This window comes from Chroicocephalus ridibundus, chromosome 3 (assembly GCF_963924245.1).
Source record: "Chroicocephalus ridibundus chromosome 3, bChrRid1.1, whole genome shotgun sequence".
Lineage (NCBI taxonomy): Eukaryota > Metazoa > Chordata > Aves > Charadriiformes > Laridae > Chroicocephalus > Chroicocephalus ridibundus.
The window spans coordinates 6,840,984-6,866,868 of record NC_086286.1 but is presented as its reverse complement, the minus strand read 5'-3'; the positions used below and the strand labels follow the sequence as shown (position 1 = coordinate 6,866,868).

General features: G+C 38.1%; 1 protein-coding gene across 5 annotated transcripts in view; it reads left to right on the top strand.

The window, feature by feature from the left end:
- KIF16B (kinesin family member 16B) overlaps positions 1-25,885 on the top strand; it is a 139,531-nt gene that overhangs the window by 24,154 nt on the left and 89,492 nt on the right. For all 5 annotated transcript variants that reach the window (XM_063327863.1, XM_063327862.1, XM_063327864.1 and 2 more), the window contains exons 5-12: positions 2,052-2,149; positions 2,661-2,770; positions 3,390-3,532; positions 4,582-4,750; positions 4,954-5,085; positions 7,926-8,101; positions 9,996-10,061; positions 13,393-13,452. In XM_063327863.1, the coding sequence (XP_063183933.1) occupies positions 2,052-2,149; positions 2,661-2,770; positions 3,390-3,532; positions 4,582-4,750; positions 4,954-5,085; positions 7,926-8,101; positions 9,996-10,061; positions 13,393-13,452 (954 nt within the window). The remainder of the gene's footprint in view (positions 1-2,051; positions 2,150-2,660; positions 2,771-3,389; positions 3,533-4,581; positions 4,751-4,953; positions 5,086-7,925; positions 8,102-9,995; positions 10,062-13,392; positions 13,453-25,885) is intronic.

The following is a 25,885-nucleotide window of genomic DNA, read 5'->3' as shown; positions in this document are numbered from 1 at the left end:
TGATACATGTTGGAAAAGGCTGCTCCTTTGTTAGCAAAGGCAACTGTCTCAAAAAAACCCTACTAAGCTGCATGTTTCTGCCTTTTTCTAGGGGTGGGGTTTTTTTTTTAATTTTTTTTTTTATTTTATTATTTTTTAAAGCAAGGTGCAGCCAGGTGAAGGGCTAGGTATGATGGAAGGAGAGAACAGATTATTATTTCAAAGAACGAAGCCTGGTTTGAGAAGGACAGAGAGGCTGTGATTAAGAGGAGGAAGAAACTGGAAAGGGGCAAAATGGAGGGATAGAGTATGATTACGAAAAAAAAAAAAGGGGACTGGATGATGAATCAGGAATTCTATCTGGGCAAAGGAAAGAGGAAGAGGAGCTCAGAGATGCCACCTGGAAGAAGACTGTTGGGCCAGAGAATGCAGTGGGAAGCTGAAGAATGAGGACAGAGGGGACTAGCACAGGAACAGACTGGAGTTGGCTTGGGCAAAAAGGGTGAGATTTTATGCGGGAGTTTGAGTAGAAGAGAAATCTTTGTCCATGGAGCACTCACCCTGCCAGAGCCTGATGCAGAGTAGTGCACCATCTTCACGTTTTCCTTTGCTGCCGGATATCTGTAGAATCCCACCAGGGAAGCTCGCTTGGGTGCCTGGAGTGCCTGGGCTTTGCTCATGTTGGATGTTGGGTCTGGTTTGTCCTAAGATGCCTCCTGCTTAATTACAAGGCCCCTAACGCTAAGCAAGAACATTTCTTGCCTCAGCGGTGCGTAGAATTACAATTAGTCCATCACATCAAATCTCTTAGGCATTTTTGTATGGGAGGCAAATTATAGCTGACAGACTGTTTTGTAGAGCCACTTCTGAGTTTGCAGCTCTGAGCCCAAAGCTCATCTGTATGTATGTGTTCCTTTATTCCTGGGAGCCACATTCACTCATTTCAGCTCTGAAGGAGCGTTAGCTGCTGTCCTCCTGCAGTCATGGGGAGGAGCTGTGCTCAGCAGGTAGTTGGTCATTTAGCTAATCAGTCTCGGTGGGAATGGGGCAGCTGGGCGCAAGCAGCCCCTTGGCAGTTGGGACCAGAGCTGCACGGCGCTCCTGCTCCTCTTTGCTGCTGGGGAAGACCCTGGCTTTGACTCACTGCCCGCCTGCTTGGCTGGAAAGGGGTCTCCCTGGAGCAAGGGGAGGAGGAGAGCTGCATGCTAAGTCTCTGGGTATCTCAGTGGTATTAGCTGCTGCTTTGCAGTCTGACGCGTGTTTGACATCAGTGGCGGAGCAGCAGCCTCCCTGGGATGAGGCTCAATTCTTGAGTGCCAGCTTAACTGAGAAGATGACATGCTGCTGGCTGCTGCGTTAGCTGGGGTGGCAATGACCCTGTAATGGATAGTTGCAGCCCTGCTAGTACACCGTGTCTGTAGGGATCTGTGAGAAGGAGTATGTTTTTTTTCAGTTGGCTTTATTAAACCGACCGAGCACTTTATGCATAAAAACTCTTTAACCGCAGAAGCAAGCGTTCAGAAGTTAAATATCAAATTTAATTTGGCTGCGTTGTGGGATACTGTGAATGTAGTTTGAATTTTTGATTTATCCAGAGGACCTGCTGCATCTTTCAAGACATGTGAGCTTGGGACTCGGGGTTTGAGCGATGGATGCACGTATATGGCTCTTGTCCCATTCTCTGCAGATGTTGCCAAATCCATAGTAAAATGAGGTAGAAGGAGAAGTTATAAAAGGTAATATTGAGATAAGGCAGTTTGTATCTTGCTCTGGGGAGCCGGTTTCTGCCTTAAGCAGTTGGGGTTCTTTGAACTAAGTGAGAGGGGTGAAATGTATCCCAACAGCAAAGAATTGCAGCTAGTATATACATTCCAACGCACACACGAGGATTGCCGTGGCAAGATGACTGCAGGTAAATAAATGGCAAGAGAGTATTCGCTGAAAAGTTTTCATGTTTCTCCTTTTCTGGATTTGGAACTCTTAACTAACTCTTAGTGGTCTTGGGTTCTATTTTTCAAAATTAATTGTGCATGCATATATAGCCTTGGAAATAAGAATTGTTGTTATTGCAGGGTGACGCAGGTTTAATACCTCGAATTTGTGAAGGATTATTCAGCAAAATCAGTGAAAAAACAAAGCGGAATGAGGCATCCTTTCGAACAGAAGTCAGGTAGGTCTTGACGTGTTAATAGTTTGCTGGTTATCAAACTTGTTTCAGTTACAACCACCCCGTTTCGCTTATCTCTGAGGGAAGTGTGTATTTTTCAAATAACTTTCCATGCTTGGCCTCAGTCCTATAATTGATTTTTGTTGGCAGTCGTAGTCCAAATGCGCAATACTTCTAACTTCAATCCAACAGCTGTGCATTTTGCTTTATTTAAATGATAGTGAAAATGCCTTTGGTACTAGACAGCGTCTTCCTTATTTTTACCCTTTATTTCAAGCTGACGTTGGGAGATCTTGATCTTGCTAATGTCTGCTTCCTTTCTACTTCATGCTTTTTTGGCTTTTTGCCTTATGATGCGAGTACACTGTAGTCATTACTATCTTAAGCCAACTTTGGATCCATTTGCTTCTCCAGGCGTCTTGCTTTCAAACACAGTGCTAACACGACTTTCCTTTTTTTTTTTAAAGACTCTGGAATCAGTCACTGCTTTTCTAATCTTTTTTCTTTCTTTCAGTTATCTGGAAATTTATAATGAACGTGTGAGAGATCTTCTCAGACGGAAGTCGTCAAAAACTACTAATTTACGGATACGAGAACATCCAAAAGAAGGGCCATATGTTGAGGGTAAAAACACTTCCAGTGTTTTGCACTGGATATTTTATTACCTTTATGTATTCCAAAATGTCCTGTGTAATTTGCATAGGGCATTTTTATCTTTTAAAATATAAATGATGAGGGATGCAGTGCATTCCTTTGATATAAAAACATGAAAGAATAGCCTCTCATTTTGTATCTCCACTCTCTTTCCCAATTCTAAGATGATTATACAAATAAAGTTTTTTACCTGTAAATTTATAACACATTTGTGAATAATGTTAAGAATGGTTTTATGAATTTGTTGACTATAACTTATAAATCTTGAGTGTTTAGATGGAAAGAACCTATTAGGATCTAATTGTCTTGTTCCGCCCTCTACCAGGGAAGGTTCATGTCTCTTGGGGCATTATGCTTATGTTATTGCACTAAATACTTTAGTAATGCATATTTTTTTCTTAATTTACTGTAAATGTGTAAGTTCTCCATTGCTCACGTGAGGCCTCATTCCTTTACTTAAGTGATAAACAAGTATGACAATAAACACTAATTGCTGCAATACTTTGCAGCGGTGAGAGTAACGTGAATCTTTTTGTAAAGAAAATCAAGTGCACATACGAGCATACTGTAACACTCTGCTTTTCTTCAGATTTGTCTAAACATTTAGTGCAGAATTATACTGATGTAGAGGAACTTATGGACGCAGGAAACATAAATAGAACGACGGCTGCAACTGGAATGAATGATGTCAGTAGCAGGTCGCACGCCATTTTCACAATCAACTTCACTCAGGTAACAAAACAACCCCCCCGAGCACATTGTCTGAGGCTTCAGCCAGAGCTGCACAGGGGCTACCTTTTACACTCTGATGTTACCCAAAGTTTATGACAAAACTTGTCTCCATGGCGCAAATCGTAGAGCGTAGAAATGTTTTCTGTGTGTTTTCCTGCTGACTCTTCATCTGTTACTGGTGGAAACCTATTTATATTCCTTGATTTACTGATGGAATAATGGAGAGATTTCACACATTTTCTCAGAGCATAGTGATCTTTTTGTTTATATGTAGTAAACTCCATTTCTAATGACTCCTGCTCTGCATTGTTGTTTTCGGGGAACTTTTTAGACAGTCCGTGGATAACCTGCTAGATGAAGAGAAGGTAGCGTAGAGGAGACTCACTCCACTGACAGAACTTTGCATGTATCCCCCCAAAACCACGCAGACATAAAATCTTGTGCTCCAGCTGTCCACTACTGATGAATTGCTCATCGCAAAGCTTTCAGAAGAGGATGAGAGTCAGGCAGCAAAAGGTCTTGCTCTGCTGTTGTACTGTAAAAGTAGAAGGAAGTTTGAAATAGGGCAATCTGAGTTGACTTATGTGAATTAAGATAAAAATTGGGAGGAAACCTCACTTAAAATCATGGAATAAAGTTGCAATTGATACTTACTTGAACTTGGAGGCAGGGGGAGAAGCTAAGTGTAAATATGTCTGTGTATGCTGTGACTTTAAATGTTGAAAGCCTAGTAAAATGAATGCAGCATATGTTCACTGTGCATCATGTAAATACGAATTCAGATTAGTCAGTGCGTGTACATAAATGGCGAGGAAGTTGTAAGGGCTACAATTTAAAGAAGGTAAGTACTTGAGGGGAAGTTATGCAGCAATTCATGATCAAATGCTTTTCTGTGGCACCTCTAATACACCTGTCTTCTGAACCTCTGCTAGCGTAAACGGGTTAAATGCAGTCATGACATGAAAAAGGCCACTAAGTTCGATTCAGTAAAATTTCTGAATTTGGTAGCTTAACATTCTTTTGTTTCGGTTGTTTTTTTTCCCCTGTAGGCTAAATTTGATTCTGAAATGCCTTGTGAGACTGTTAGCAAGATTCATTTGGTAGATCTTGCTGGAAGTGAGAGAGCAGATGCCACTGGTGCCACAGGGGTTAGATTAAAGGAAGGAGGGAATATTAACAAATCTCTAGTTACTCTGGGAAATGTCATTTCTGCCTTAGGTAAGTCTCTGGTTTTTGTGCTTGTCTCTTTTGGGTTGTTGGTTTGGTTTTTTTTTTTTTTTTTAATCATTAAATAGCTGTCTGTTTGTTTACTTACGCTTCTGTTCATTTTTACTTATACAAATAGTGGCCTAACACATACCATTTTTGAAAATGAATGAAAATACATAATTGCTATTTTTTTTCCTACCTCCACATCACAGCTGATTTATCTCAGGATGCCACAAATCCTCTTTCAAAGAAGAAACAAGTATTTGTGCCTTACAGGGACTCTGTGTTGACTTGGCTGTTAAAAGATAGCCTAGGAGGAAACTCTAAAACTATAATGATTGCCAGTAAGTGTTTTTAAATTACTTTTTTTGCATCCTGAACTGTTCATCTGTAATAGAAATGGCTGTAAATTAGATTCCAGGTGCTTTGTTAAAGTAGAATATTGTTTATACTTATTAATTTCTTTCTTTCAGAATTTTCTAGTAACACGCTGCCTTTACTTACACCCTGCAGAACATCTCTTCCAGCAGTAGAACTATTTAGGGCCTCACTGTGTATATGGGGAGAGTCTAGTTGTTTATGACGTTAGTAAACAATAGCAGGTATGCCTCCAGAATTTGAGAGCTTCATTTTCGTATGTTTGGGTGCATGGATCCCTGGCTGGAATACTTGGTCACAAATGTAACAAGGCGTCCAGATTGTGTATGTACAGTCACTAGGCATTTGTTTGCATAAGTAAGGGTCATCCAAATGTACGTGCCAAATTGCTTACATTTGCTCTGACATCTACCTCACTGCTGTGATTCTTTGACACGTGTGCAGTGTAATGGTTCGCTAATCTGACCAGTTAAACTTCAAGTAATAGTTCCTGGTTATTCTTGAGGTTTATTTACGTTCCTGACAGCTCTGTTACTCATGGTAAATGCTCAAACCTGGACCTAGATAAAGTCTTCTACTTCTCTCCCCTTACACCTCTCCTCCCCAGGTTGTAGACTTTGATCACAAGTAAATAAAATATTCCAGCTTTGTGCATCTAGTCAATACTGATGTGTGAATCAGTTTGCATTTCCAAAACTGTGTTGTTTTTGTTGCATTAGTAGCGGAAACAACCTGGTCTCTTTTGACATTCAGTGGGTGAGACTGTCATTTTGATTTAACCTACTTTTTGAATGCATGCAACGTTTTAACTTTTTTGTCTAAATTCAATTATTTATGATCAGTCATCATGTAAACTTTTCTTACAGCTTCCTTTTTACCTGTAGAAAGCTCTGTAAGGATCGCTTGGTTTAAAAACCTGCTGATGGCATATGTATTGCAGATTTTTCTTTTTCAACAAGTTGGAATGGGAATTCCATTCCCAAAAAAAACCTACGTGAGGACAGAGGGAGGATTTTGGATGTTGGAGATGTAAGGTGTGAAGAGAAGAGCAGCTCTGAAATTTCTCTCACTCTTTCCTGCCTAGATGAAATGCAGTCTGTCTTGGGAATGGTGGGAGAGCAGAATCGAGGGAATAAAATGAATTGGGTCAAATTCTGGTTCTTCACTCGCTTTGCTGTAGTCACATTCTCTGGATAGCAGTTCCTTTATTGCATGACTTTGGGGTTGTTTTTGGAATCTGTGCCACTTTCTTTCCTCAGGCTGATCATAGTAGTACCAAAAGAGGATTTTGGACTAGACTTCGCTTTGTTTTCCTGGGTGTTTAGGTACCACTCTGCTGGCGTCTTTCTTTTTGGTGTTTTCTTTCAGTTACATGGCTGAGTAAGTTGGGGTTTCTTTTGACAGAAGGATAGGGATGAGAAGTTTTACAAACACAGTGAGCTTTCAGTGCCTATACTAATGATTACAGTGCACAGCTGCTTCTTCAGCTACTTCCTCATCTATTAACGATGCTTCTGCTCGGCAGAGCCCTGATGGTTGATCTTTTCTCCAACAGTAACTCTACTGGTAATGTGGCTGAATGGCCTAACACAACCTGACAAGCTGTCCAGATACATTTGGCCTGCCTTTTCTGTAACTAAACACAAAAAAAAGCAGGAAGATCATCTGTAGGAAAGGTTCTTATGATGAATCAGAATTGGATGTATTTTTATATTTCTATAGTGTATTGTAACATCCTTCCAGAAAAAGAATAATTGAGTAGTGGAGAGGAGACAGTAGATAAAGCAGGGAAGTGATAGTGTGAGCTAGAGGAAGTATGGTCTGTTGCCAAGTGTATCTCCCCTAATTCAGGGAGTCTCTACCACAAAAAGTGTATTTGTTACTACGAGGAAGGGCAGAATACTTTGGTTACTTGATTATTTTTACAGGTGTTTTCACTGTTTGATTCTCTGGGTCTCTTGTTCCGTTTCATTATTAAGGTTTCTGGTCCCTCAATTTCTGCATGGTGTTCTCTTCTGTGTTTTTACTCATCTATTTGAATGCAGTAATTATCTCTTTAGTTGGGAAAATCTTGTGTATTGTTAGGAAAATTAATTGAAGGATAGCATTAGCCGTTTCGTTTAAACTCCATTGTTTTTCCTGGTTAAGTTGCCTATAAAAATAATACTGTTTTTTCTTGATGCATGAGATGAGTAACAGTTCTGTGTGCTGCCAGATGCCTGCAGCTCGGCAGAACGGCTAGGCTTGTAAATTATAGAAGCTCTTCTCATGTTTTTGTTTTCATGGCTGCTTTTGCTTGAATGCTGTTTAATTTCCCTTCAAAACTTGGACTAAACCTACTGTGTTTTTATCTGAAATGACTTTCCCCTCCAATGATTATATTGATACCTACAAAATACTCACCGTTTTCCCCACTGTTCTTGTAAAAAAAAAAAAAAAAAAAAAAAAAAAAAAAAAAAAAAAAAATTCAAGAAAGCCTGTAAAGTATTCATATAGGATGTTTAGGCTTACCAGAGAAATGTAAATGTTAAATAGATTGGCACCAAGATTTCTTTACAGTGCTTGATTGTTGGACTTGATTATTCTAACACACTATTCTAATATAGTGTTCACTATAACTTTGTTTAAGTAACATGAAAGCAGTGGAGCTAGGTGAAGGGTTGGAACAAATTGTAGCCATACTGGTTAATCATATGTTTCTGTCTCTTCATCCATATTAAGTTCATCTGTCTTCTAAAGTATAAACTAACTTTACTAAATGAAACATATGGTACTGGATAAACTGTTTCTGACTTCATCTCCTTAGCTATTTCACCTGCTGATGTCAATTATGGAGAAACTTTAAGTACACTTCGCTATGCAAATAGAGCCAAAAACATCATCAACAAGCCTACTATTAATGAGGATCCTAACGTCAAACTGATCCGTGAGCTGAGAGCTGAAATAGCCCGATTAAAAGCCCTGCTTGCTCAAGGGAATCAGGTTAGCTTTACTTGAAATTTATGTGTAATTTTCCTTGAGTTATAACATCTATTTCTAGAATGTAATGAGATAATTATCTTTCATTATATTGATTTGAGTAAACAAGCTCTATGAGGCTATGAATGAATATTATTTTCCTGATTGAATCAGTTTCCATATGGCCAGTAGATTACCCCTTTTAACATAAGGGGGAAAAATTGTCATCCCAAAGCCTTTAGCTTTCTCTTAATATAATCAGAGCTTGATTGCAGTGTGCTGTGGAACAGTCGCCACAGCATAAGGAGGTTGAGCAGTACCATATTTCCTGGGTCTAGCCTGGTAGATTGAAGAGGTGTACTTCATCTAGTACCTTAAAAGTAGTAGAAGATAAAGTATTTAAGATGCGTAAATATAAAAAGTAGGAGTATGGATGGGTTTGAAGAACAAATTTTATTTGTGTTTCGCTGCACAGTATATTAGAAAGCATGTAACGTGCTCAATATGTGAAAGTATTTTCAGTGGTGGTGTAAGAAAACGTGTCATGCTATACTACTTTTGCATGATTGTCTTTCTTACTCTTCTGTCAGTATTAGCCACTATAAACATTTTACTGCTCAAGCTCAGTTAGCCTTAATTTATCCTCTGTTTCCAGGATGGTGAAACCAAGCTAACAATAAGGAATATGCAATTGGCTCAGGCCAGTCCTCTCTTCTAAATAATGTCACTCAGGACTGCTAGATTTCATGCTTGAGCAAATACTGTTTGGAAGTATCTGAAATGATACTTCAGATTTACTTCTAGAACTATCTAATTTTATTTGACGTAGGCTGTGCAATCTGAAATGTCAGTTCAGCATAGACAGTTTTTAATGGAAGGCTTGACTTGATGCTATAAAACATTTGCTGAAAAAGGAGATGGGACCACAGTTGGAAGCAGTAATAGGTATTGTGGATGATTGAAGTGGAGGGCTCTGCTTTGTTAAAAACAATTAGAAAACTCTTTATGGGGTTGAATTACTATATTATACTTGGGTTTCTCCCCTATTCTTTAGGAGGAGAAAATTAATTTATTTTCAAAATATGGTTTGATTTAGAGTTAGCAAAGTTAGATGTAACTTGGACCCCTTTGAAGATCTAATGCTTTGACCTAGTTCCAAGCTGTAAAACAGTGGATATCACAAAATAAATCTGTTTCAGTTGTAGGATGTGATAGATGTCTGTGTGGGAGACAATAGAGAACCTGCTTATGTTAATTGAATTTGTGATGGTTGGTAAAACAGCAGGTAGTGTTATGTATGCACAGTAGAATATAAATCTCTGTATAATTTCTTTTGTGGTTTTCCTTTATATTCCCAGAATATACTGTGTTGCAAATGCTTATGTAGATCACTGAAGATACTGGTTACCAAAATATAGTACTGGATTCAGTGTAGGAGGTCACATAACAATGAGTATTATTTGTGTGTGCGCGTTCATAGTAGCTTTCCTTTTCTAAGGCCGGTTACCTTTATTAAAGATAAGTAGTATACATATGTTTTATAGCAAAATGGTTAACTGTTGATGCATGATAAATTTTCACATTTAACAGAAACGTAAAGATAGATGTATCAGGAACTACCTGTTAGAAACTTGTGTCCCATTTCAGTGTGTGCATGTGTGGCAATGTGTATGCATAGTGAATGAAAATAATACTCCCAAACTGATGATTTGTGTGTGATATATCTGCTCTGACAAGATTTCGATTACTCTGTTTACGGTATTTCAAGGTAAAGTGATGTATGCTGGAGTTTAAAATACTTCATCCTAAATAAACAAAAAAGTTGAACAGTTGCATTTCTTTTATGTGATTCCAGCAGAAATTACTACCTTTTTGCTTCCTTTTTAACTTGGTGATGTTTACTTTTTATAATTTTTAGATCGCACTCTTGGATTCTCCAACAGCTTTAAGTATGGAAGAAAAGCTTCAGCAGAATGAAGCAAGGGTGAGTTATAATTTCATAATACAGCTTTTAAACACAAAAAAAAGGAAAGGATGAGGGTCTGGATGCAAGAGTCTTGTTAATTTTCAGTTGGGTTTTTTTTTTGATACATAACTAAATTTTCTTCCACCAAACAAGATTTTCTTGGTGCCTTTTTTTTTTTAAAAAACAAACAAACAAAACCCCACCCCACCTGTGTGAACTTGAAATTTTGTTATCCTACTGATGTAAGATAACATAACTAAGAACAATGTATATCTTGATATTTGTATAACAGTTGTAATTAATGAAAATATTTGTTCTCAGACCAACTTTCTTACTAACAAAGTACGTTCATAAATAGAATAGAGAGGGAAAAGCCACTAAATCAGAGGAATCAGTAACCAGTAATCACAGCAACAAAGCACTTAGTGTGCAGAAAATACAGTAAAAGATTTATGGGGAAAAAGGTCAACTCTCTTACGTTTTCAAGTAATCAGTAACTTGTGGGATAGGTTTTGAGAAAATTTCAGTCTTTAAATCTGGTATGTACAGATATGTTCAGTGCCTAATTAGCTGTGTTTCTTTGGAGAGAGTCTAAGATCTAGGTGAGCGTACTTCATGGTGTGTCTCACACCATTTTCTTTCAATAATCCATCTGGGAAAAATTCCCGGATGGTTTAGATACACTGATAGGGTCCAAAACAATATAGATGTAATGGTACTCTCATTTCTCTTAATTTGAAATCTTTCATTCTTTATTCTATCATTCTATGTTAATTCTTTTCTATGTACACGCCTGTCTTTAAAGCCTACTGTTTTAGAAAAAAAACTGGTTTAGAAAAATAGTTTTACTCAGACTTTGAAAAGAGAAAGAAATACTTTGAAAGTATTTGAAATCACTCAGCTACGTGGCAGCAAATTTATATACTAATGTATTTAGTTGCGAATGTAGTCAACAAGATGCCAATCAAATGTAGATATGATGCTTTTAAAAAAAATAGGGGCTTCTTAGCTGGTTTAAATAGTAAGGTTTACACTGGCGCTGCTCAGACCTTTACAATTAGCGAATGAATGCATTGCTTTGAGAATTTTGTTTTGACTTGAGTAATTGGTACGGTATCTCTCTGCTCTTCTCAGGATTCCCATTGGTAATACCAGTTTTAAAGACATGTTGAAATACTTTTCAGTGAAATGATACTTTAAAAATGAAGTTCTTGACAAAAATGGACAAAATATGCGTATTGGTATAAACCATAGCTGCAAAGTAGACGCCAGGCTTCTCCATAACACAAGCTTCAAGCTGGAAACGCATTTTACAACTCTGTAGGGTGTGTAGGAATCCTTACTGTGTTGTAGTCAATAATTAAAGTAGGACCCGCATAACCATAGTATGAAACTTCAGTTACAAATTGTTTTTGGTTTTTTTTTTTTTTTTACATTCATCCTAGGTTTTAAAATATTTTTAGCTGAATCGGAGATGAATAATATTGTTAGTATGTGTAGTATGCTTTTATTTTTGTTTAAAGCTTTTTATTTTATTTAAAGCTTTTATCTAAGTGTAGCTGAGTAATATAAACTGCTGACTATGTGCTAATTAGAGCATGTTATTCATGCTCTGACAGTAATCACTGCTTGTCCTGCTCAGAAGTGCTGGTCCCTCTGTGTGGGGAGTATATCGAGCATATTTTATTATCTTTTGTCAGCCTCATTAGAAGGTTATGTGATTACTATTCATGATAATTACAATAGATGTAATTACTGAAAGTTCTTAATAGATATTGCAGTGGTTATAGCTTTTTTATAATTGAATGAATGCAATCATTAATTTGTTTATACAGATCTAAAGACTTTATCACCATATTTAAATTATCTGACAAATATATGGTAGCTTTCTGTAATGAGTTGATTTGTCCTTGTATAAGATGAATGTTTAAAGGATTTCTGAGCAATAAAAATTGTTCTAGTATGGTGAATAGACTTACGATGGACCTTCTTCATGTTTTTCTTTGATCTTTTCAATTATTTTTTGTTTTAACATTCTGATTAGCAGCACTAGGACTGATATGATGCATTGAAAGATGTATTTACTTTTCTCTGTTGAAATATTGAGATACAGGTAGAAAAGAGAGAAGCTTCTTTACTTCCCATTGATTAATTTGCAGCTGATCTGCAAAGACAGCTGGGATAGTAGGTTGAAGGTTGCAAATATGGAGATGTTCTGATGAGCTGCATTGACGACCTTTTTTTTTTTTTTTCCTACACTGGTTTTATTTGTAAAGTAATAAAGGGACATAGTAGGTTTGTTTGGGTTTTGTTGTTTTTTTTTTTTTTTTTTCAGCTTTGTGCAGTTGAAGTGAATACATATAACAAGATTGTGTATGTTTTTACAAGTCTATGTATTTAATTCCTGCACAGAAATCTGGTGATTTAAAAAATGAAAGTGTGTGTGTGTATATCTATATGTATATTCTGTTTACTGGGGTTATGATTCCAAGTCAGACAGAGCTTTCAGGTGGATCTGCCTGAAGCACACTGCATGCACTACTTTCTAAAAAATCTGAAAGACTCTGAAATTAAAAGATCCTTTACTGATGCGGAAGCTGTGGAAGTTAATTTATGAGACGGACAACTAGACAAGTAGGAAAAGCAGGACATAACCTAAGTGTTTGTCCCCCAGCGCTCTCCCTGTCTGTAATTTGCAAGCAGCTTCTCACTTCTGTGCTGATTTTAACTAAGTTAAATTTTGATCTGTGCGGATTTCAACCGCGTAGTGCTTAGCAATACGGTTTAGTGACGTTTTTTGTCGGAGTTAGGTTGGTGGTTGGACTAGATGATCTGAAAGGTCCCTTCCAACCAAGGCAATTCTATGATTCCAAGTGTGTGATTACTAAGTTGCAGCGAACTTTGATTCTTTCTCGAAGGCTGCCTTCTTCCTCTGCATGCCATTCTCTGGAGGGTATTTTAGCATGACCATGCCTACCTGCACTTTCGGAGAGGAGCTGTCGTCTTGTTACAGCGAAGGGATCAATCTGTGGCAGCAGACTTTGTCGGACTGATGAAGCACTGCGTGGAATTATTCCATTCCTTTGAAAATTCCTGCCATTATTTGAAGTGGCTGTCCCTCTCCTTTGTTTCATTTAAAACCATAAATAACAATTTTGTGATTTTTCCTTTTTGAGACAGAGAAATTGTAGGTATGACCACTTATTGCAGGAGCAGCAGTGCTCTTCTAGGTGTTTAAGTGTTAAACTTCACGAAGAATTGTGCAAATATTTAGTACTTCTCTGAGAATGCATTACCAAGGACTTTAGAAGAGATGTGATTTTTTTCCAATATTTGTTTTCTTTTATAGGTACAGGAACTGACCAAAGAGTGGACAAACAAGTGGAATGAAACTCAAGATATTCTGAAAGTAAGTAAAATAAATACATTTTCAACTTGGCATTTGAACTAGCCTTAGAGTTTTTCCTTCAAAAAAATGTTCCTGTTCTAAGTCACCTTCTTTGGCTTTTTTTAATAACACAGACTTTTCTCAGTCTTGTTTTGGTTTATTCCAAAGAGTTAGTTTTTGATAGATTTGAAGACTAAATATTCAGGCACGGTGGAATTCTTGAATAAGATTTAAAATAATTATTAATAAAAATAAGCACAACTTGTTTCTTCACCATAGTGACCTCAGTGTAAAACAGCTTCTCTCTTACAAATCTTTAAAATACTGAATGTTTTTCTTGAGTTGCAAGCAGAGCAAACCTGGGGGGAGCACAAGTGGATCTGTCATCCCCTCGGTGTTTGTGTTGTATGAACAAGACCTGTGAATAATCACCGTTCGTGTTACATTGGGTATCTCAGTGAATGCAGCACGTAGTGGATAGATTTTTGGGTTGGCTTTCAGATTCACGTTTCAGGCAGAAATGCCTTGTAAAGTTGAAAAACAGCTTTAAATGGGAGTTCTGCAGTTGAATCTTTGCACGTTTAATCCAAGGGGCAACTTGATGATTTCCATACTGTGCTTTTTGCATGAGGTAGACTGAGACTCCTGTGTTCTCTGCCTCTGTTTGCCTCTCTGCTGTCCAGTTGTACGGGTAGGGTTTTACGTTAGCATTTGGCTTGCGATTATTCTGAGGTAGTATTTTAACGGGCTATTTTATGGTTCTATAGACGCATACAAGCGTACATACATGCATGCACACACACAGAGAAGAGTAATTCCCACAATTTCTTTTCCATAACGTAGACTAACATTTTTTTGTTGCCAAGTGTTTTAACTGTTCTGTTAAATAAAGATTTTGAAAACAAAGCTTGAGCTTTCATGACTTGCTGTATATGCTGAACATAAACTTGTTTGGAGTACAATTCAAGCAAGCATTTAGAAGTAATTTTTTTTAATTCTCCTTATCGCTGGTCTGAAACTTGGTTTTTGCAGTTGTTTTGCTGTATATCACTTTTTGATTCCTTTATTTTTTTTTTGAAGTTCACTTCCATGTCTTTTATCTGACTTCCAAATAAGTTGAACGGCTCCATGCTTAAAAATAAAGCACAAAGAGCATAGAGAACAGAGCAGGGCTGGTAACTGCCTGGCAGATGGCGTGACAGAATGGACTGTTTAATGTCTGTCCAGATACTGAACTGGGAATTACCATTTGCATATTCCTCTGAGATCTTTTGGGTCCAATTTTTGCGTTATTTTGAAGCATCTATACGTACATAGAACTTTATTAATCCTCTCTTTGCTCAGGTCTGGATTGTGGAGGTCATTGTCATATGGAGAATTTGTGAATTTTGGTCGGTTGTGAAAGCGATGTAGCATATGGGAAGTTTTTAAAGCATTATGTCGAAATTGTACTGATTCTTCCACAGAAATTACAGAATTGTAGGAGGTGTTAACTGAACAATTCATGTAAACAAGGGAAAGCTGCATTTGTTAAATAGCTGAATATAAAGGACTTAAACACAGGAGCTTCTTCTGGTACAGAGCTTTTGTTAGTCTAATTCACAGGGCTTCTGTATTTTGCGCTTTTATATGCTGATATTTGAGTACATGAATATAACTTGTATTTCACTTTTGGGTTAAAGGCAGTTGATAAAACTTTCTTGGCCCCAAAAAATTGAGAATCTGCAAAAGATTTCTTGGCTGTACTGTGTTATTTTACACCCTTTTACTGAAGCTATCCATATTTTTATTCACTTCTTGTTTGACAATTCCCGAAATCACTGCCAGCATACGAGTGGAAAAGGGCTTTTTTAGAAGTTTGCGGGGCTGAGTAGTTAGAAAGCTGATTTTAAACTACAGAGAGCAGCGGTGTTTCTTGTAACGGGCTCTCCCTACAAGTTCACTGGCTTTTTTGTTTTGTTATTGATATAACCCCTTTTGCATACAGAGACCGTAGGCATTGTTCATTTGTAAAACTAGAACGTCTCGGCACCCTATGAGAAATGAGACTGTTTTCATACGTCCACCTTGCTGCAGTCACAACTGCAACTTTTTCCGTGCCATAATCCAGTAACTTTCAGGACATTCTTCATTGAGGTACTTAGAACTTCGAGTTTGTATTTATGTTTAAAAGCTCCTTCTCCTTGCCTCCCCCTGGGCTTGTAGTCCTGAGATAGTTGTTGCCTTTCGGTTCCTGCCCTGCGGTGGACTTGGAGAATTAATAACCTTTTGCTTTTCAGTCCCTAACACCTTTTGTTCCAGATCTTTTAGGCAGTGGATTTTGAAAATTCATGTAAACAGCTACCTATTACCTATTCATATATGCCTGCCAGATGCAAGTGGGCTCGTTAGGAGACGAATGGGATTTCCTACTCTATTATATGCAGTTATGCATTTTCACGCTAAGTTCTAAATATCGGAGTTCGCATGGTTTTGAATTGTTCTCACAGGCTGATGGGAAAATCTGTTAGTGTTTAAATCCAAAATAATTGAAAGGATTTGTAAAATACAGGAAGGGCATGCAGGTGTCTTCCATTAGATCAACAGATATTGCTGGAAAAAGTTACCTGGCTTTTACTGAATACAGTGCTTTCATCTGGCCTGACAAAGAGGTGATGCATACTGTTTTGCAGGGAAGATGTTCCTCAAACGTGTTCACTCCTGCCAGTTAATTTGAACCTTGTTTTAAATTAGACCAGCAACATCTAAATGCTACCTTGAAAATAATTCGTAGAGAATGGAAATGCTATCCAGATAGAAAATACTGAGGAAGAAAGGATACCACGTGAAGGCAAGCTTTGGATCAAAAGTATTTGGCAGCTTAAAATTCAATTATTTCGGTCGGCACAGTGCCATCTGTGCAGCTGACACGTACACCCCAGTATTCTTCCTTATTTCTCCTTGTAGCAGAAATCTCCTTTGACATTTGTCTTTCTGTAGTTCACCAGAAGTTACGTTTTTCCGTCAGCGTGCGTCTTTAGACTGGCTATGTTGGAGTATCCTATCTTTAAATGGTGTCAGTTCTGGATTTGGTTCAGAGCCTGTATGGCTCAATGTCATTATTAGCTGTGAACATCTTGTATAACTTCTCGTCTACACTGTTGTCAGATTGGACGTGCCTTGGGCTGGTGATGGTAGTATTGATAGTACGCTCTCTTTCTTTCCTGTATTTTGAAGAAGCCCAAATCCTCCCCTTTTCCTCATGCAAAGATTAGGGCAGTGCATACATTGGGGTGTTGAATTGTGCTGACTCCACATGAAGTATTCTTTACTGGGTAGCGTGCCAGCTTCTTGGCGTTGTTAATCTCTCTGAAGCGCCAAGCAGTGTTTCCAGTGGTGGTGTTGGTTTCAGCCTTGACCTCCTCACTATCATACAACGTGACACTCCAACCTCACTGACCTAGTATTGCAATCTGTCTTCTGTCCCTCTTTTTTTAATCAAAGGGAGGATATTTTAATGCTAAATAAACTTAATAAGCATGTGGAATGATGCTTCAGCACTGGGTGAAATACTGCATAGAAAACCAAGGCACTGGTGTTTGATTTAAAGCCTGTAGGCTTTGGGTTATTTCCTGAAATGTCACCAGCTGTGAAAAAATCGCACTTTACAAACCAGTACTGCTTTACGTTGTTTCTCTGTCTTCGGATGTCTTGCAACTTCAGCACTTATTTAACTCTAGGATTTCGCTTTCATCTCACTCTCATTGAATCTTTCTATGGATTTTTTTTTTTTCCCCTTCTGTTAATGTTCTTCCGTACACATCCTGAGAAGAGGAGGAGGAGGGAAGACTGTTTGCTCTTTTCCTTAGTGTATTCCTTTTTGTATTGTTCTGTTAAAGATCAATCCTGGGGTCTGTAATTTCTTTGGATGCTTTCTAAGATGTTAGGGTAACCTATCCAACTTTCGATTTTTCTCTTTCTTTGAGGCTTTAATTGGTACAAAACTATTTTTGATGTGGCTGCTATATTAGGCTGCATGCGTTGTCATTCTCCTAGAGATCTTTATTTCTTTTACTGGTATCTTATTTTTGTCATCTTTTGTGCACGTTCCAATTTCTTTCACTAACCTTTAGCAGCTTTTATATTAATCTTCTTAAAATGTGTACTCTTTTATATAATTCTCTGCTGTTTTTTCTTCACAACTTTCTTTTAAATTTCTTCTCCCCTTTATCGGTGGTGTAGAAATTGGTCTGACTTTTAGCTTTTGCCTTCTTTGATGTATGGCATTTGTACCTAGCGTTAAGGTATTTAGATGCGCTTTTTTTTTTTTAGTTTTAAGTAGATTTAGAGTTACCTTTTATTTTGTTATCCTGTTTCATTCTCATCACGTCATTAGCTTTGTGTGTCAGAGCTCAACTGATGTCAAAGGATGCAGAGAGATCTGCCTTCACAGAGTCTATTAAAGAACAGGGTCTTTTTTTTTTTTTTTGGTGTGTATATGTCTAATTCTCATGATCAATAGTTTAACTAGTAGCTGCTTCAACTGGCTTTGTCCTGTTGGATTTAGTGACACAGCTGCACTTTCATCAATAATACTAATTCTGCTGCAGTACTTTACCACATGTTGTGTAAATATGTTATTGAACGCTGTTGATTTGGTCTTTTCGGTGCCCCTTTGCTTGAGTAATGGTTAATAGTACATTTTTATGGCTTAACGATGGTGGTTGCAACCTGGAGAAGAAAACTGTTGCTAGTTTGTCTATCTTCAAGCATGTACCTTTTTTTTTTTCTTTTAAATATCATGCCTTTTTGGGGGGGAGATGAAATACTCTTGACTTGCCATGATGAATAAATAGAGACTAACACCAAACAGTTCTTTTTGTAGGCATGCTCGTCTAAACAGGGGAATTTTCTTCCTTGAGGAATCTCAGCCATACCTAGGAAAGACACTAGGAGACCAAAACTCAAAGTAATTGTGTTGCTCTTTATGTGGTGCTGATTAGGGTGGCAGAAGCTAATAGGTTTTGATTTTAATAATTTCCTTTCCATGCTGGCTTGTATACTGTAGTGAACTCTGTCAAGAGCTGTTTGCTGTTCTGTATAAATGCTGTATTCGTCTACATTTATTTGCATTTCCAGATCATTTAAAAAACACAGTTGCTGAATGGTATTTAAACACTATTATCTCAGTTCTTCTGCCTGTAAGGCTGGGCATGCATCACCATTTTCCTGTTTTATGCCTTTTTGTTACTTCCTATTAACCTTGACTGGCTTCTCTCCTTTTCCTCTTCGCACTTATTTTGTGTCCTACCCCAGTACCTTGCCCTTCCATGAGCATTTGTTTCCTTCATTCTTTCATGTCTTTGTTTTAACAACCTCAGTCCTCAGGTGAAAAGCGCTCTCAATTAACACCTGCTACTTTCACATAAAATTCTTGTCGCCTAAATCTGCTTTTTGATGGCTGTAGGATAGAGAAGCTGTGCAAGCTCTTGGGCTCCTGAAGAACGAACTGTAGAACTTTTTAAAAGTACTTATAGCATCACTAATCATGATGATAGTTTTAACCACGGCATGAGCTTCTTGCCAGAAAACCAGTATGTGTGACACTTCCCCATTCAATGCCCTTAGTAACCAGCAAAATCTTGTGGCTTTTGTGCCTATTCCATAGTAAAATTACTAGAAGTTTAGGAACCTAATGCATAACGTAGTTGTCCTAGATCACTAATAAATAGCTGTTTTTTTTTTTAATTTAGAAATATATAAATTATCTGCTGAACAAAAAACACAGCTTTATATTTGTAACTATTTGTATCAACCTAATCATTTTACCATTGGGTAAATTGGGTATTGGGAAAATGGCATATTACGAAGTTTTTGCAAAAGGCTCCAACATAGGGTTTAATCCTGCCCTTAAAAAGTGCTTGTGGCTTTTTAAGACTTCTGGCCACTTGCCTTTGGAACATAGGTCCTGAAATGGCTGTATTTACAGGCTGAATGGAAAAAAAAAAAAGGGAGTTAGAGGAATGGTATACGATGTATACATGGTACTGTATTTCAACTGTTCATTTTCAGCTTTGGCATATGTGTTTATTTGTATGTTTGGCAGGAATAACACTTGTTTCTAAGGTTTTTTCACATTTCAGTAAGTGAATAGTTTTTGTAAAATTGTTGCTAGTTAGACATGTTGGTGTTGCATTTTGGTTAGAATGTCTGTTGTTGGCTGTGTTTGAAGCACAACTGTGTACTTTTAACGGGAGACTTAAATCTGTACTTTTGTTTGAACAAATCCTATTTGTTATTTCAGAACTTCTTCTATCTGTCATCTGTATTAGACAACACTCATTGCGTGCTTCCAGTTTTTGTTTCCTTTCTACGAGCCGTGTCTTCTGCTTGAATTTTGAAGAAAGAGATTTAAAAATCGCTGCAAAACTAAAACAGGATTGCATATCCATGGAGCTGGCAGAAAGAATTTTAAGTCAGATGTTACTGCTGAATTTGCTTTCTTTTAGACAAGTTGATAGAATAAATAGAATAACAACTCTGTTCCTAGGGATGTTTGCTTTCTCAACAATTGTTTGCCCTCCAACAATGTTGTAATGTATGTACATTTATCAAACTGAATTTATACGGAAAGGAAAAATGTGCATTTGCATTAAATAACCTCTTATTAACATATTATGTTTAATAGGATTCCCTTCAGCTGGCTTGTGAATGTTGTGCAGAAGACAAGATACTAAGAAAGTTTTAAAAGGGCTGATGTTAATTATTTGTGTCTATCTCAGCCAGAAATCACACAACGAATGATAAATAGCTTCTCTTTCTCTAGAAGCCTGTTTCGATGTGGTTTTTGTGTCTTGCACTAGATGTCACTGTAGATACAAAAATCAGGTTCGTCTGCATGCTTAATTCAGATTGAATTCAGATATTTTAAGGCAGAATGATTTGCAAGATCTTGACTTTCATTGCTGCTTGGATCTACTAAAATAACATTATGAGAATGCCAAAGCTTTGGTTTAGGAGCAGGTCCCGAAAAACTTGAGTAACTGTTTTGACAGAAATGCTTCTGAACAACAATTCACACGTGGGATGCACCGTGAAGTCATTATGTACATTCAAAATTATTTCAACTATTTATCAGTACGCTTTTCAACGCTCTTTTTGAAATGACTGTGTATCTTGAATGCTTGACAAATTACTTTAGCTAAAGCCTTTAAAACATATTTATTTGCTTAACTTTGTCGCTGTGATGTTTTAGGGATATAAAGAACAGTTTCTGGGAGAGGTAGTATTGTTTATTTGACCCAGGTAGTATAGTTGAGAAAGCCAACAGGCTTTTGGACACACAGATCTTTCACCAGGCCACTTCTGCTATTTGCTTTCTCTTTTAATGGATCTTGCGGTTGAAAAGCCAGTGGCAATGATGTGCAGCTTCTATTCATAACTGTTTCTTTTAACATTCTTCTCTTCATTAGTCACTTCTGTAGATTTATAATTGAATTTCAGTACATTAAAATTTAATGAGTTCATTGGGTTTTTTCCATTTTTTTTTTTTGAGGAAGTTGTTGGAAAACAAGGGAATGTTTACCATTCTCAATCCTTGTACGGTATTTACCCACAACTCCTGCCTCCTGAGCAATGACAAGTAATATCTAGTTTAGCTCTCGGTTTTGTTAGGGTTTGTTTTCTTATACCTGGCCTTGTGCATTGTTTATTTATTTCCCAAGTGTAGCACTTACTGGCAGTGGTTGTAGGCTATAAAATCATCTATTCTGGTGGTGCAAGTTAAAGTTGGGATAAATTGTCATTACTAAATGTCACAAGCTTCCCTTCTCCAAAGCCTCTACAGATGGACTTTTTGTTCTTTGGGGTGTCGGTTCAGAAGCTGGGACATGAAAAAATAGAATTATATGTCCCCCCTCGTCGTCCCCCCTAGCCCCTCTTTTTTGTTGTTGTTGTTAAGATAAAATGAATGTATTTACATCCCAGGATCTTTATGCTATTGGCCAACACGCAGATTTCTGCTTTGGAATTTGAGTTTGGACAGAGATCATCAAAACATGATTTGTTTTTCCTTAAATAGACATTGTTTTTTCATACTAGATTACTGAACAGATGCCATTATTAAATGCTAATTATTACTTTAACTGATCATCCCCCTTACTTCAGTATGGGAAATATGCTTAGGTCAATGCAGACTGAGAAGAAAGAAAATACAGTAGAGAGAATTTTCTGTAAAAGCAAACAAACAGAAACTTTTTAAGGGTTGTCCTGAGATACACATTGCTTTTCCTTCAGGAGAGCAGCTCTCATTGCTCTTCACTCACCAGTGATTTTTTTTTTTTTTTTCTTCTTCTTCAGTGCTTTGTCCGCTCTCAGCATTGGTTTGCTGTTGTCAGAGGAAGAAAAAATACTAAATTGGGAACTGGTGCTACTGATCTACTGTAGCTCTTTTCCTAATAGAAACACTATTGAAAGGGTCCCAGCCACCTGGGGAACGCTGAGTGCAGCAGTCAAAAGTAGATTTCAAAAGAAATAGTTGTGTGATTTCAAGTCTGTCTCTGCCACCTGTGTTCATCGTATTAAGAAACCTCCTTTCTCTCTTGCAGCCTCTTTAGCTGCTCGCAATGCCTCTGCGGTGGTCTGACCACTTTTAACTTTCAGTTTCTGCTAGAAGGTCGCAATCAAGAGATGCCTAATGCTACTGATTGTTTTTTACTTCAGTTTTAAACCGTTTTTCCCACTTGAAACCACCTGGACCATCAGAGAAGCACGGTTGGAGGCCGCCGTTTCTGAGCTCACCAGCCACGGATTAAGGCACGGTTGAATAGTTTGGTTGATCCAGGCTGTGCATTCCAAAAGAGGCCCTCCGGTTTCTAGGAATAACCATACTCCCAAGTATTTTGCTGCCATCCTCCTTACAACTGGGGCCCTGCATTTGTAGATTATCCAGGCCATGCTTAGCTTTAATCCATCCCTAGGGCTTGTAGGCGGTTTTCAAATGAGAGGGAGTCAGACAGAGTGAGTTGCTTTTGAAATCCTTTCTACAGCTCAGATGCCACTTGTTCAACAATTCCTCCTGGACATTTGGTCTGCTTTTCTATTAATTTTCTTGTGGCAGGAAGGGGAGCTAAATTGAAAGCAGTGGAAGCTCCTGATTTAGCCTGTGGAAAAAAGAAGAAGAAATATACCCTGAAAGCTGTTTCTTCTAAAGGATCAGCAGAGACATAGCGAGAAGGAGAAAAGACAGAATGTAAATTCCTCGTTGGACTTGGTTATGGGAGGGTAAAGAAGCATTCCAACATCAACATTTTAGACGAAAAACATGAATTTATCTTGAGTCCCTCACAAAGGAGCTGTTTCTAATGGCAATGTGTATTGGATATGAAACACTAGAACTGTTTTATTCTCCTGGTGTTTTTAGCAGTATATTTAGGAGTTTATTACGGCATGTTTCTGATAGCTTTGAGTTACGTGGTACTGTTGTGCACCTGACTTAATGTCTAAACTGGCAATTGAGCATAGCCTTGATTCATGCAGCCATTCTGCGGTAGGAGTGCCACCAGAGCGATGCGCTTGTTCTTTGTTCCTCCCAACAACAGAGAATATATTTTTAATGAAATCCACTAAGAGATGTCTCAAACACAGATGGCAGCACAAATCTGCCGCTGCTGCAATCAGGCTATATTCCTGAAAAACGGAAAAGGCAGGTCCAGTTTCTGATTGCCATGTGTCTCTTCAGGTTCAGTCACTCTATACCTCAGTAGCCGGGCTGTGTGGGGCAAGAACGTGGTGGTGACCAAGCTTATGCATCTTTCTTTGCAAAAGACTTTGCTAGTCCTTAAGTCTGTTTTTTCTCCTTGGTAGTTGTTGCTTACTAGCGTGCATAGTCCTACTCCTTTCTTCAATTTCTTTCAACAGCGACGGTTACGTTTTGGCCCTGAGGAAGGGCCTAATAGACTGAGTAATGTAGGTTGATTTTTACAGAAGTAGGGATGAATTTCTAGGTAAATTATAAACAAAACAGAACTCCAGATAAGTGATACACTTCTTACTTCTCCCATCCCCCAAGAAACACACAAAAACTGAAATAGCTTTTAAAATGAATAAATGTTTTGGCTATGAAACTAGTTGGGGTTTGGGTTTTTTTTTTGCCCCCTCTAAAATTCCATGACTCGTTCATCATCCAGCTTTAGCAACAAATGAGGTAGGAGTCCTGTAGATAATAGTCTAGTTCACTGCATTCTCTTGATTCATTCCCAGAGTACAGTCCATGGAATGAATTATTCACAGGTCTTGTAGAAAATATATGATCATGTAATTAAAGGCTGTATTGTAATGCATATGGGAGAAGAGGATGAATTAAGATAGCTGATTGCTTTTTCTCCCAACCAGGCCCCTTTCCCCTTTTTAGATACCAGCATGAAGAATACCGAGGGCAGAGATGCTGTCTCTTATCTGGAAGGTATAGTACCTCCTGCTAGGAAGGATCACTAGAGGCAACAAGAGTCCTGTTCTCTGCCCCAAACGTCAGTGCTGAAAGATGTAGACTTATTTTTCCTTTGAGTCTAATGTATGCTTACTGTGGTCACCCACAGGAAGCTGTCAAGAGGCGAAGCCTGCCCCACTTGAGACATAGCAAAATGCTCTGTGTGCCTCATTTTTGGAAACGGAAGAATAGTTTTCCCTTAAACCCAAGCCGGTGGGGGCAAAAACCAGCCTGCAGCAGATGCTCCAGCATGGAAAATGGAAGCTTTGATGGTTTAAGTTTTATAAGCCACTGGAAAACAGGATTTCACAGGCTAGTGTCCAGGAAGCTCAAGCAGCCAAACAGGCACCTCTCCTTAAAATTAGCCAAATCCTGCAGCTCTATTCAGGGAATTTTTCTCAGATGTCAGTAGTAGTTCTGTCTGTACAAGTTCTAAAGTGTCGAGGAGCGGGCACTGCAACTTGTTAAGTTTGTCCTTGTAATTCCAGGAACAATGGCCAAATATCCTGAAAAATTACTTTGAATCTGCCAAGGCTTCTAATGGAAATCCTTGCAGCACGTTAAGTATTGTGGTGCTTTGGGGTGCCACTGCAATAACCGGGTTTCTGTGTATTAATAGGCAGCTGCATGTCAGCGATGAGCACATGGCAATTGGTTTTGAGGGGGAAAGAGAAACAATAAAAAATAGAAAAGGTAAACTGACCTTATGAGAGTAAGAGCTGCTCCTGTAATTCCTTTTTTCTTTAAAAGAACAGAGTTAATTTTACACTGTTTTAGCTTCGCTATCTTAGCAGTTCCTCATTTGAGCAGTTCTGCATTCTGCATCTGCCTTTTTAATTGACATTCATTTCAGAGAGCTATTGATGCCTGTGTAGGCTGCTGCCGGAGCACCTGCACTTTCACAGTAAGCCGTTCACGGCAAAACTACGGTTTTCTGATCTTGGTTGTTGCAGACTCTTTAATGGTTTTTCTTGATTGATGGGGGTGGTGTGGCCTAAAGCTCTAGGAGACAGCGAAAAATCCGATTAGGAGGCTTCTTCTCAGTTGTGGTTTGCTCTGTGGCTTTGCAGAGTAGAGGTTTCTTCCTCTTGGAAGACTAAATTGTCTTAATTGTACTCAACTTTCAGTTTTAATTGTACTGAAACTGACTCTGGCAGCCAGAGAGATGGTGTTATTTCTTTGTCCCATGGACTGGAAGGAGAAGACATAGTAGGAATCTGTTCCTTATTTAATGTACGTATGTACAAGGGAATCAATATGACCTTTCATAATTGCTGATTATCTAAATAATTTATTACTTATAGAGGAAGAGCACAGTCTTTAATTTTCAAAAGCATTTTACTGAAGTCCTAAGGGTAGTACAAAATATAGCTTTGGTGCGTCCACGGGTTCTAAAGTGTACACCTCATCACTGATAGCGTGTTTGTATTTCCTCCTCTCTTCCACTTGCCTCCCAAATAGCGTCTACTACTTCTGTGGCGGATGATTCAAAACTTATTTCGTTATTCCAGAAACCATGCCTGTGGCAAGCTGAGCATAGTAAAACATAGGTGAGAAATTTGATATTGTATATACAGCTTTGTAGAATATACAAAAAGCTTATTTAACAGGCACCCACTGAAGAGAGGAGCAGCATCACTGATACAATGTGGAACAAAACAGCTTTTCCGAGTTCCTGTGTAGGCTGTCACTTTAATGGGAATCTCAAATATTTCATAGCTGTTTTCTTGGAAGAGAATTTTTTTTTTTTTCACCCTGGCGTTGTCTTTTCAATCACAATTAGACACAATCGAATTTCTTTCAGCTGCTGCTCAGTGTTTTGTCTTGGCTGATCTTTTTGTGCTAAGTATTTTGTAAGGGAGTCAGCCTGCAGAGCAAGAGGGCTGTCCGTGTAAGCAGTTCTCATCCAAAACATAACAAGCTAAATCCTCAGCTGTGTTTCTCCCTTCATCTTTTAAGGATTTATTACTAGTAAGCCCAAACCAGATT